Genomic DNA, 13854 nt, shown 5'->3' with positions numbered 1-13854 from the left:
CAAAAATAAAGTGTGACCTTGGAAAAAAAAAAAAGGTTGTTCTAAAAGGTATAAAAAATACATTGACCAAATAAATAGCTGTACAATAAAGTCATTTGACATTTCAAGTCATGTGACTCAATAATTAGCTCAAAAGATTGGCCCAGTCAGACATTAATCTGCCTCATACGTTTAACTGACTGCAACAGCCATCATTTTATTCTCTTGAATAAATGAAGGGTTGCTTTGTTTGCTAATTTGTCAGATGGTGTGACTAGGGCTGCCCCCTAAATGTCGATTAACCTTTAGTCAAGAAGAAGAGGCTTGGTTGACCAAAATTTTATCAGTCGCTTAGTTGCAGAAAAAAATTCACAGGAAGTGGCACGCAGTCCGTGACAGACAGATTGTTAGCGGCTGGTCTATGTGATATAGTACATAGGGCAGGACATCTAAACACTCGCCTATCATTCATCGACCTCAAATATGGCTTATCATCTAAACTATGTAAGCAGTAGCAACTTTACATGGCCGCTCAATCTAATGTTAACCGAGAAAAATGTGCACTATATATGTGTCTGTGTGGAACAGAACAGTAGTGCACTCACTGCATGACAGATGGAGGCGCCAGTGCGGTCACTTAAAATACTCCATCATTTTTGGTCTTACAGATTAAAATAATACGTCTTTTGAGTCTGTAAAGACTCTACATTTATTTGTGTGCACTCAGAATAACAACGAAACGGTGCACTTTTGTAAAATAATGAAAATAAACAGGAAGTGCTTTCTGCCGTCTCAGTTTCTGTGAACTTGAGAGCGAAACTCAGAAACTCTGTGTATACTTGCCTTGCAGACATGATGCAAACATGGATACAAGCGCATCACTACTGAAGAGATGACGAGTCAGTGTTGCCGACTTTATCTCTTAAACCACGGATGTCCAACCCTGTTCCTGGAGATCAACCTTCCTGCAGAGTTTAGTTCCAACCCTAATCAAACACGCCTGTCTGTAATTATCAAGTGCTCCTTCAGATCCTAATTAGCTGGTTCAGGTGTGTTTGGTCAGGGTTGGAGCTGAACTCTGCAGGAAAGTCGATCTCCAGGACCAGGGTTGAGCACCCATGTCTTAAACTGAAAACAGAGAAAGCACTAGTTTATCAATAAATTATTAAAACATTATTGCAGCCTCCTTGCTGTTTTTCCCTGACACACATTCATAATTATGGAGTATTAAGTGCGCTTGAGTGCTATGTAGTCAATTAAAGGCTCATTATTATGATTTATATGGTTTATTAATAAACATGTGACTAAATGTTTAAATGAATGACTACTAGTCAACCAGAAAAAATATTTAGTCGAGGGCAGCCCTAGGTGTGACTTACGGGTGTCCACATGCTTTTGGCCAGGTAGTGCATGTAGGGTAATAAAATAGGTCTTCTTTAAAATATTTTTTCTATTTTCTAAACATGGGCCAAGCACAATACTCAAAATACTTTTCTCATCATTCTCAAATGTCCAGTGTTCTTTCTACTGCTCTTTAGACTGCAGCTTGTTGTATTTGTTTTGTGTTTGCGAGCTTTTTCTGAACATGGTGTGATTCCAATGGCTTTGGTGGTATTTTATAGGCAGTTGTTGGGTACTTTGTGTACTAGTGTGTTTGTTCTCTCTCTATACTTTTAGTGGCTGCTCTGTATTAGTCAAAATATCAGTCTCTGTTCTGTCTGGTTTCTATCTTTTCCTACATCAAACTTTTAACTCCTTCAATCTTGGAAATCATTGTGATATTCTGCTCTTTTTTTTTGTGTTTGGCCTGTTGTTTAATTGTGGCCATCATCACCGTTGACTTCTGGTGTTTCTTCTGGTGGCTATATGCATATAGCAGAAAAATACGTGGTTTAATTTTTCTAATATTACAAAGACATTACCGAACCCTTCTGTCTGGCTGAGCCACATGCTGGCGTGTCGTCGGTTGGTGTGAATGCTTTACTCACCCACGTGTGTCTGTTTAACCCTGTGCATGTCTCGCTCGAGTCCATCTTTGTGGGGAAGCCTTGTTCATCGCATGTCTTAAATGCATGAAGAGTTGTTGCCATGGCAGCAGCCCAACACATATCTGTTCGGCAAAAAAGAAGAGGCACGAGTGATGGAGGTGGCCGTGATTGTGCTAAATTGCATGGGTGTGAAGTTTAGAAGAAGACAAGGCCGATTCTTTCAAAAGGAGACATGTAACAAAGAAGTTTTTTCTCACCAATTCAGGTCAGAGCCCTAAAATAAACAGAGCAGTCGGTCTTGAGCGAACCGACTCCCAAACCATAGGTGAATTCTCAAGACGGCGTAAGGGTACGTACCTCGACAGAATGCTACTCTCACTGTTTACCTCCTCAGTTCTGAGGAGGTGTGTTTTTGTGAAGCTCTGATTGTGAATGATACATTTCCAACAGTAATAGATCAAATTAAATTTCAGCAAAAACTGGCCCTCACTGCATTTTTGATTGACAGCTATCAAAACCTTGATATAAGTGACTTACAAACAGAGAATATGGCTACTTTCACACAGCAGAAGAATATGGTTCTAACTAGGGATGTTTTTGTCAATTTAAAGGTTTAAAGTTCACTCGAAAATGAATGATTTGTCATTAATTACTCACTCTCATGTTGTTCAAAACCTCTAAGACCTTTGTTCATCTTCAGAACACAAATTAAGATATTTTTGATGAAATTCGAGAGCTTTATGACCCTAGTCCTTGTGACGTCAGTGGTTCAACTGTAATGTTATGAAGCTACAAGTATACTTCCTGCATCAGCAGCACCAAAATTTCAAAATTTGGTGTGTTAATATTAGCCATTTATTGGTTATCTGCCGTAACGTGAAAACGGTTATATAGTTTAATGCAAAAGTTTGGGAACCCCTTTGCAGAATCTGTGAAAATGTGAATCATTTTAACAAAATAAGAGAGATCATACAAAATGCATGTTATTTTTTATTTAGTACTGTCCTGAGTAAGATATTTTACAAAAAAGATGTTTACATATCGTCCACAAGACAAAGGAAACACAATGCATTAAGAGTCGGGGGGTGAAAACTTTTGAACAGGATGAAGATGTCCAGATTTTACATATTTTGATGAAATATCTTTTTATATTTCAATTTAGTACTGCCCTTTGGACGCAACAGAAGATACATTCATGTTTCCCGGAAGACAAATTAAGTACAATTTGCCTTGATCTTCAAATTCAAAAAGTTTTCACCCCCGGCTCTTAATGTATCGTGTTTCCCTCTGGAGCATCAGTGACCGTTTGAACCTTTAGTTGTGTTTGAGTCCCTTAATTGTCCTCATTGTGAAAAGATGGATTTCAAAATCATACAGACACTGCTGGAAAGTGTTTAAATATGCAAAAGTTGCCGGAAAAATAAAGAATCTGCAGGAGCTGGAGGATTTTTATGAAAAACGGTGCTCAATTTAGCTGTTCAGAACAGACAAGGGACTCATGAACAACCATCACGAAAGATCATCCAGGTAACCACACACAGTATTAAGAACCAAGGGTTTCCAAACTTTTGCAGGGTGCTGTTTTAACAACTTCAGCTATGTTTTTGTCTTGTAGTTTATATGTAATCATCTTTTATGTAAAATATATTACTCCGGACATGCATTTTGTATGATCTCTTTTATTTTGTTCAAATTATTCACATTTTTACAGATTCTGCAAGGGGTTCCCAAACTGTATGCACAGTTGGCTATAAATGACAGTAATAACTGCATTTTGAACTAAAATTCACTTCCTGAAATGTTCTGAGCTTATAACCATGTATATTACTCAACATTTACTTGAGTAACTGCTACACTGGTTACAGGCATTATTTACACTTAATAGAAAAAGGGGCTTCACTTTGCTTATTCTTTAATACAGAGAGAGTATTCAATCTAGTTTGGGACAACTCATTGTAAATATGGTTTCCAATCCCAAACACAGACTGTGTGAATGTAGCCTATCATACAAAAAGTCACTACCTGTAGTGTATGGAAGAACTTGGGTTTCCACTCAAATATTTTTATAATTAAGTCACTGATGCTGTTGCCTATCCGTTGCATTGTCTGTTGTGTGCACAGATTGCGGTCCCCGTGAAGGCTGTTGGATTTATTTCTCAAATGGTTGGTCAGCTGGTTATTAAGCAAATGAATTTGTGATAGATGAGGTTTTAAGGTTCTGGTTCTGAGTGATGCTTGTGTCTAACCGGTGGAGGGAGGCTAACACACTTGATATCGCAGGTTAAACTAACAGATTAACATTCGACACTCAATCATCAGTGTCTCTACAAACACCTTCACTGTCAAACCGCTCACTGACCTACGAGTCATAAACATTATAAACACTTAACCAACACATTCTCATAAGCATTTTTGAGTCATATTGACAAGAGCTGAAAGTGGGCGGATGAATCGTATTATGACTAACAGTGTGAGGAGCAATCCAGGTGTCTGGATAAAATTGTGGGAGCTTCCTGATGCTGCTTTGCTATCAGGAAGTTCAAAGATACACTGATGTTCAAAAGTTTGTGGTCAGTAAGATTTTTTGATGTTAGTAAAAACAGTAATATTGTGAAATACTATTACAATTTAAAATACAATTTTACAATTTTCTATTTTAGCATATTTTAAATAGTGCTGTAAAGTGATTGTTTTTATTCAAGTATACTGTATATTTATTATATATATATATATATATATTTTATCAGTTTAACACATATTTCCTGAATAAAAATATTAATTTAGTATTAAAATATTAACATCTTACTGACCCCAAACTGTTGTACGGTAGTGTGTCTGCCATCAGGGTGTTTAAATACCGAATATACAAAAAAAAAAAAAGGGTTTAAAGGAATAATCACTCTAAAATGAAGATTTGCTTAATGTGTACTCACCTTCGGGCCATCCAAGGTCTAGATGAGTTTGTTTGTTCATGGGAACAGATTTGGAGAAATGTAGCATTACATAACTTGCTTACTAATGTAGTGGATTGTCTGAGTGAATGGGTGCCGTCAGAATGAGTCCAAAAGCTGATAAAAGCATTGCAAATGAGTTTATCAACTCTTTGGTCTTTTGACGGCACCCATTCACTGCCAACAAAATGCTACTGGAGCAGTTCACAGATGGCTGGAAAAAAAAGTTTGAAACATCAAAAATAAAATCATACATTTTGTAATGCAATTTTTCTAAGAGGTGATCATAGTACCATGTATTATTAGAATATTTTATAACGCACTCAAGATGCATTTTGTGCCCAAAAAGTTCAGTTAGGGCCTTGAGATGCATATCAGTCTGTGGTTTCTTCCCTCGCACACTGGCACCAGCTGGTGTGCGTTTCAGCCAGCTACAGCTACTCCTCAGTTGCCAGATTGGGTGTATCTCAGCTCAGCTTAGTTTTGGGCCAGCTGCAATAACTAAATCAGATGCTGCTTATATGTGAGAAGGGGAAGAGAGAGGATATGTGTGATTATTACTCATTTTTGACCTTCCTTTGGCAGTGGCATTTCTTTTCAACCTCTCCAGATTTCCCTAAGGCGTGATTTCAGTTTTCATGACTTGGTCCTGTATTTGATTTAAGGCTTAAGTGGTAAAAATGAAGTGAAACGTACTTATCCCATTGAAGAAAAGTTACTTGTTTACTTCTGACTCCCAATATGTACTAAGTAGCAGGCATCGCCCTCTACTGGCTAAAAGTAAAGAATCACCATCTGAACTTCATGAAAATTTGTGTCAGTGTTTATAAATCTTTATTAATATGTCCCATTGAATTGCTTCCAAACAGTTTATGAGAAAATCACAAATGTTTGTTCACGTGTCATTTTTAATATTAGTACTTCTCTTGTTGATAATAACCATGTATTAGGCCAAACCTTTGGGTGGTTTTGTATCATCTGGAACATTTTCCTGCATTAAACTGATGGGTTTTTTTGCAGTTAAGCCAGCCCCTTTGGAGATCAAGCCTCTGGCTGAGTGGGAGGAGTATACGGCGCCGGTCCGTTCCCCCGTGACCAGATCCTTCACGAGGGAGTAAGTGCCGGTCATGTTTCCACTCAAACAGATCAGTATTTTAAGCATGGTTCTGCATGGCCTCCACACAACAGACACCACAGGCTAAATAACTAATCATTCATGCATTCCTATAGTCTTGTCCTAACATCCCATAATAGTAAAATGGTAGTGTTGATAGTAAAACGTCGCCATAATTTATGTTCATAAGTGATTCGGCTGTCATCACTACCTAACACCACATAATAACAAAAGTGGTTGTGATGAAAGTCCAATAAAGGCATGAATTGTGTTCTTGAATTATTTATTGAGTTCTTGAATTAATACATTGATGTAGGTGCCATGTGTCTCATGTGTCTGGAACGCTGAAAGTGTGTGAATCAATGCCACTGAAGGTCTTTTTTGACTGCCAGTGTGTTTTGGCTTCCACATTATCAGCCAAAGACTGACAGCTCAGACCTTGCATTAATCCAGACCACGAGTGTTTGTTTTGTTGTTTTATTGTGTGTGTGTACGTGTGAGCGGCAGTGTAAATGTTGTCCCGCTGCTCAGCCCCTCTAGGTGTACTGCAGCCCCCAGACCATCCTCGGGGCATAGCACTGCCTCCAGCAGCGACTCCGACGACTGTGATGAGAATTATGTAACCATGCAACACGCTAATATGTCTGCAGATGAACCAGTATGTAAAAAAAAAACACCACAGCAATTGTTCCACTCAGTTATAAATATGCATCACCAGTCAGAAGTTTTTGGACAGTAAGATTTTTAATGTTTTTTTTTTTTTTTTTTTTTAAAGAAGTCTCACTGCTTACCAAGCTTGCATTTATTTAATCCAAAGTATAGGAAAAACAGTAAAATTGTGAACTATTTTTACTATTTAAAATAACTGCTTTCTTTTTTAATTTTTTTAAAAATGTAATTTATTTCTGTGATCAAAGCAAAATGTTAAGCAAATGTTAAGCCAGTCTTCAGTGTCACATGATCCTTCAGAAATCATTCTAAGATGCTGATTTGCTGTTCAAGAAACATTTTTTTATTAGTATCAGTATTTGAAACGGTTGAGTATATATATATATATAATACTGTTTTTGCTGTACTTTGGATCAAATAAATGTAGGCTTGATGAGCAGAAGAGACTTTAAAGTAAAACATTAAAAGTAAAAAAAAAAAAACTTTTGACTGGTAGTGTAATTCATGCAGTCACAACTGGAATATGTTCAGTGTATATATATGTATATAAAGATATTTATATAAAATAATGTAGAAGTAATGTAGAAGTAATTTGTATACACATACATTGACGGCTGGAATTTTAAAGTCTGTAAGATATTTTGGAAAGAAGTCTCTTATGCTTATCAAGGCTACATTTATTTGATCAAAATACAGTAAAAGTGGTAATATTGTGAAATATTGTTGCAATTTAAAATAATTGTTCTTTTTAAATATTTTAAAAGAAAATAGTTTTTTAACAGCAATGCAAAAGCCTTGACTGTCACTTTCATTTTTTAAGAAAATTTTATTTTAGAAGATTTTATTTTATTTTATAAATTGGCATAAACACTAGATTGAGAACTAAATTACAGGTTCCCAGAAATTTGATGGTGGGTGGTAGGCTATTTTTGTGGTCAGTCAACAGATTGAATTTTTTCCAGGTTTTCTTTTATTTCTGTTGTTGTGTCTTTTTTACATTTCTTTTTTTCCCCCTTGGTTTCACCTGAAGGGTCTTTCATCTTTGTTGTTCCATGTTTGTGTTGATGTTTTTTCTTAAATTTAAATGCATTATTTTCTTGATATGGAGCTTTCTGTGCATGGCTTGTTTTGTTTGCTAACATCTTGGCATGTCAGCAGTAACACTGCACAGTGTGGCTTTTGTTACACTGGTTTCAACTGCCAGTACTTTGGAGACATTTCTCTGCCTCTTTTCTGTTTCTTATTTCCTCCATTCTGTTCCTTGTTTTCTTGTGTGGATCCTCTTGTCTGCCTCATCTATATTTTGCATTTTTCATTTCTCTGTGTGCCTTTGCCATTTTGTTTCCTGTTTACTCTTTGATTTTTCTGCTCCTCCTGTCCTCAATGTCCCTCCATTCTGTAGAGAGGAGTCCTTCTACTGTACAGTTCCCATCACTCCTATAAAGAGAGAAGTGTCAGGTCTAGACCACCTGGATGAGGTGAGCAGGGTTATGAAAGTGAACTCAACTCCACTCTGGATGTGTTTTGAGGGGTAGTTCACCCAAAAATGAAAATTGTCATCTTTTACTCAGCCTACAAAAAAATCTAAAAATACTATCAAAGTCAATGGTGACCATTAGCAGTTATGTTACACACATTTTTCAAAATGTCGTCTTTTGTGAACTAGCCGTTCCACAAAACTTAGATGACGAATGACCTGAAAAAAAAAAACCTATAAAAAAAATAGTGTTGTAATAATATTTCACAATATTGCTGTTTTGTTGTATTTTTAATTAAATAAATGCAACCTTGGTGAGCATGATAGACTTCTTTTGAAAACAAAGTTTTTTTTTTGTTTGTTTTTTTTTTTTTTTTTCCTGTTTAAAATCCTGTTTATTTCAACGTGAGTGGAACCTAAATTACTTGCATAGTTTTATGAGGTCTTTTTACAGTGTATGTCCAGTCCAGATTTTTTTTTTAAGGATGATAGTCATTGTAGCTATACATGATTGTATTTTTTTGTGTTCAATAAAGTGTATACACTATGCTTTACATTGTAGTGTTGTTCCCCAGTCAGCCATTTGATGATTAAATTTGTATTGAGTAAATAAAGCAGCATAAAAATAAGTGTTTGATATATTTTGAAACGCCTAGAAAAACTACATTTATGCATTATTATTATGACTCATACCTTTAAAATAACAGGAAATAAACTTGCAAATTACACTTTTAGAGGTTGGAATGACATCTGCAGAGATTGTTCCTTCAACAGATTCCTCTAGAACTAATAGAGGACTGTTTTGAATTACATACATTGATCATTAATTAATTTGGAAGCTCTCAGGTCAATGTGAATGAGTTTCAAAAGACCTATTTCTGCATATTTTTGCAGGCATGGTAATGCATACAACAACTCATTACCAATTTAATCATTGAAATGAGTGTTTGGTGAACAACAACATGTCACTGATAGATGGGTAGATTAGATTAGTTATTTAGAAAATTCAGACTCTTGACTTACATCATCTAGTATCATTGTAGTAGATTAATATATCAGTAGAATAAATCGTTTAATAACTAATTCTGACTGCAACATTGACTATTGACTTAGCTCTTAGTATTAAACCTTTTTTTTTCAAATATTTTTTTTTCAATATCTCAGAACATGAAGCTAGGAGCACCAATGAATGCTGATGGAGGTGGCAGTCCCATGGTGAAGCCCAAAGGTGACAAGCAGGTGGAGTACCTGGACCTCGACTTGGACCCTGGGAAATCAACTCCTCCTCGAAAGGTAAGATATGACTAATAATTAATCAGGATTAGACCAAATGTAAAAGTAAATATTACGGATGGATGTGTTTGTATGAGTTGTAATCACCAGGGGTCTCCATTATAAATGTTGCGTACGCACAAAATGGCATATAAATATGCGTAAGCAATTTTCTACGTGCATATCCGAATTTAAAAAAAAAAAAAAAAAACTTGCCATAAATATGTACGCACCGTACGGACATTCTAGACCATGCATACAAACTCTTTTAGTGTGAGAAAAGTAATGAAGTAAATGATTTTAAACTCTGTTTTCATTTTGATATTCATTTACATTAAATATTCTACTCTCAGTAATAGAGATAAGTACTGAAATTACAAAAAGTCATTACGCAGAAGGTCGATCACTTTTTCCGTGGCATGCTAAGTTTTAATAATAACGTGTAGTGCTATAAGTGCACAATAATTCATATTTAAACTAAACTGTAGATCTTATGAGAATAGAACTTATTTTTTTAGCAAGAACAATGCGATGCGCACTTACTTCGATATTATGGCGGACACTTTATGGATATTTTCATTTATTTATTATAAAACATAACAAGGATACTTGATCATTTTTAGCAATAAAAAATGGGAATGTGCATGGAAGTGATATGCAGATGAGGTTATGCATAGTAAAACTAGGCATTGTAAGCTCCATATATGGTGACTTAGGGGAGGAGACCGGGATTTATAAAGGGATTTTTGCGCAGGTTCTGGCGTACGCATGGTTTTTAAATCTAAAATATTTTGTGCGTATGCAAAATTGCGCGTGCGTACACTTTTAGGATGGAAACTATGTATAGTTTTATAAATGAGACTCCAGGAATCTAAGCATAACAATGGAGGCGTAATACATGTTGACCCCAGTCGTCTTATCCTCAGGCTCTATGATTACACACCTGCTATAGGTTTTTTTTTGTCATTAATTAGCAGGACTGAAGTCTGTTCTTCTCTCAGCCTAATGGAATATAGATTCCATTCCAGAGGCCTCTCTTATTAACAGTGCATTTTGCGTATGTAAGATGTTAATTATTTTACCAAAATAAGAGGGATCATACAAAAGGCATGTTATTTTTTAAGTACTGACCTGAATAAAATACTTCACATAAGAGATGTCCACAAACGAAAATAATAGTTGAATTTATAAAAATTATAATGTTCAAATGTTTACATATACCTGATTCTTAATACTGTGTTGTTACCTGAATGGCCCACAGCTGTTTTTTTGTTTAGTGATAGTTGTTCATGAGTCCCTTGTTTGTACTGAACAGTTAAACTGCCTGCTGTTCTTCAAAGAAAAATCCTTCAGGTCCCACAAGTTCTTTAATTTTTCAGCATTTTTGAGTATTTGAACCCTTTCCAAAAATGACTCTATGATTTTGAGATCCATCTTTTGACACTGAGGACAACTGAGGGACTCGTATGCAATTATTATCTAAGGCATTAAGAGCCAGGGGTGAGTTTGAAGATTAGGGCAAATTTATTTTATTTTGTCTTCTGGAAAACAAGTACAGTAAGTATCTTCTGTAGCTTGTGAAGGGCAGTACTAAATGAAAAATATATGGTATTTTGGGAAAATTAGAAAAATGTACACATCTTCATTCTGTTCAAAAGTTTACACCTCTGCCTCTTAATGCATCGTCTTCTGGAGCATCAGTGAGCGTTTGAACCTCCTGTAATAGTTGCATATGAGTCCCTCAGTTGTCCTCAGTGTGAAAAGATGGACCTCAAAATCATACAGTCATTGTTGGAAAGGGTTCAAATACACAAAAATGCTGAAAAACCAAAGAATTTGTGGGACCTGAAAGATTTTTTTTTACAGGACAAACAAGAGACTCATGAACAACTATTACTAAAAAAAAAAAAAAAAACAGCTGTGGATCATTCAGGTAACAACACAATATTAAGAATCAAACATATGTAAACTTTTGAACAGGGTCATTTTTATAAATTCAACTATTGTTTTCTTTTGTGTGCTTTGTGTGTCTTTTATGTGAAATTTCTTATTCAGGTCTGTACTAAATAAAAAAAATGTCATGCATTTTGTATGATCCCTCTTATTTTGGTAAAATAATTAACATTTTGCAGATTCTCCAAAGTGTATGTAAACTTTTAACCTCACCTGTACTCACCCGCATGTCCTTCCAAACCTGTAAGACCTTCGTTCATCTTTGGAACACAAATTATGGGGTTTTTTATGAGAACTGGCATAGACGGCAAAACAGCTGACATGTCCCAGAAAGGTAGTAAAGACATTGTTAAAATAGTCCATGTGACATCAGTGGTTCAACTGTAATATTATGAAGCTATGAGAATGCTTATTGTGTGCAGAGAAAACAAAAACAAGGACTTGAGTTAATGTGTGCAGGGTCAGAACACTCTTGGATTTCATCAAAAATATCTGAATTCAGGGTGTGTAATTAATGACAGAATTTTCATTTTTGAAAGGTGAACTGTCACTTTAAATTTTGTACCAATACGTTGTATATCCCCCAGTAAGACATTTAACTTTTCGGATAATTATTTATTATACAGAATTTTAAAAAGTCTGTTTTATACACGACTAATACTGTAGGAAAGTGTTGCATTTTTTTCATTTTACTATCAAATTGGTACCCAATTGTTGGTACTTTGGTCATCTCTCCTGTTTTGACTGTCATATCTTGTCCTTGCAGAAGAAGAGTAACGGGACTGGTATTTCGGCATCAGACGAGCGGGTAGACTACGTGGTGGTGGATCAGCAGCGAACGCAAGCACTGAAGAGCACACGTGAGGCCTGGAGTGACGGGCGGCAGTCGACGGAGCAAGATCCCCCCAACAAAGGGGCCAAATGACACCCATCTCTTTCCTCTTTTCTGCACGGTCGTGACTCGCGGGAGTCCGAGGAACGGAGGACACTGCACACGCTCTGAACTTCCTATCCGGCCTCCACGTTTGATTTTAGATACAGCTGTGTGACAGCGCCTAGGTCACAGCTCGCAGATCAGCTAGTTTACACTGCTTCCTGCTAGACGACAGCACCCGCGCAGGGGAGAGCTGATCCGAGGGATCCTCACGTATAAGCTGACAGACTCGAAGTAGGATGGGACCGCACTCTGCACAGGGGCTGAAGGACTAGCCGAGGCTTTTTTCGGCTGAAAGCCCAGTGAAAAATACGCTAACAGAGCAGCGTTATTCATACTACGTGGATATACACTGCTCCCACTCATCAGTTTCAGATTTTTGGATATTGGTTATCCCACATCGTGGTGTTGAAGCACACTATTCCATGGGCTAGGGGTGTATCAGGTCTGATGAATTTGTCGTCAAGGGTTTTTTTTAAAAAAAAACAATGTTCCATGTTCACAAAACTGCCAAGGTGAGTTGCGTTTTAGAAGCCTAAAACGTTTTTTGTGTATAGTTCCATGATAATCTGAAACTTTTACACATCTATGTTTCATTTTTTTTTCCATTTGTTTTTTTTTTTCTTTTGGGCCTCAGTTGTAATTCGGTAGTGCAATCAAAAGGTTTTGAGTTGCTTGAGCCGCAAATCTACTAAGGTGAGTTAGTTTGAAAATTATTATCGTTTGCATTTGCATTTAAGACAGCAGGCAGACTGTATAAAGTGTTATGTACATGAAAAAGTGTCCTTTATTTGTATCTAATATCTAGTATGTTAAGGCTAAGGTGTGGATTCTGCAGGATAGAAGTCTACACGGTCTGAGATGGTATCAGAAACTATGAAATGTTATTGGTGGAATCAGGAACTGTGATAGTTTTTACCAGAGAAGAGATTTCTCTGTTTTTTTGTGTGTTTTATGTGTTTGGTTTTATTCTCTCTTTTATTTTTCTTCAAAGCAAGGTATCAATTTACAAAAGCGCCAAGGTCAGGTACTCACTGAAAGGTTTTAACAGATTTCGTTTATTTTATTTTATTTTATTTTGCAGCTATAGATGATGTCTTTAGCGTTGCAGTTCATATGTTCTCATAGAAACCTTTTGAAATTGCTAATGATGCAAGATATTATTACAAGGGCTGTGTGCTGTATGAGATGCCTTCTTGGAGGGGAGGAAAAGCCAGTCTGGTAGTTTCAGGAATTTAATTTTGTTTCCGTGTTCTCTGTGTGACTGGTCTATCAATGCATTTTATTGCCACTTCGATAATTTATTTCAGATGGAGTTCTGCAGCTCTTGGAGACTAATTGCCTTACCGTTGCGACTTTTTTTGAATGTTGTAAATATGATCCGTTCCGTAATTTTAGCTCATGTCAGAATACATCTATTCAGAATACATCAGCATAGATCTTTACTGTGTGTGTAAAATAAAATAGCTCTACTAACTACCGTTCTTAAGCCAAGAAGACACTGTTGATGTGTTGCA

General features: G+C 36.3%; 1 protein-coding gene across 10 annotated transcripts in view; it reads left to right on the top strand.

The window, feature by feature from the left end:
- gab1 (GRB2-associated binding protein 1) overlaps window positions 1-12960 on the top strand; it is an 85885-nt gene extending 72925 nt beyond the window's left edge. For 6 of the 10 annotated variants that reach the window (XM_051115527.1, XM_051115596.1, XM_051115606.1 and 3 more), the window contains 5 exons: window positions 2233-2316; window positions 5939-6032; window positions 6564-6690; window positions 9343-9471; window positions 12170-12960. In XM_051115527.1, the coding sequence (XP_050971484.1) occupies window positions 2233-2316; window positions 5939-6032; window positions 6564-6690; window positions 9343-9471; window positions 12170-12328 (593 nt within the window). In that variant the 3' untranslated portion in view covers window positions 12329-12960. Of the gene's footprint in view, window positions 1-2232; window positions 2317-5938; window positions 6033-6563; window positions 6691-8103; window positions 8180-9342; window positions 9472-12169 lie in introns of those variants that run through there. The other 4 variants (XM_051115537.1, XM_051115564.1, XM_051115555.1 and 1 more) reach the window with 4 other exon arrangements.
- The last annotated feature ends 894 nt before the right edge of the window (window positions 12961-13854 follow it).

This window comes from Labeo rohita, chromosome 1 (assembly GCF_022985175.1).
Source record: "Labeo rohita strain BAU-BD-2019 chromosome 1, IGBB_LRoh.1.0, whole genome shotgun sequence".
NCBI classification, from domain to species: domain Eukaryota; kingdom Metazoa; phylum Chordata; class Actinopteri; order Cypriniformes; family Cyprinidae; genus Labeo; species Labeo rohita.
The sequence above is the reverse complement of the archived record's forward strand: the minus strand, read 5'-3'. Positions and strand labels throughout refer to the sequence as shown.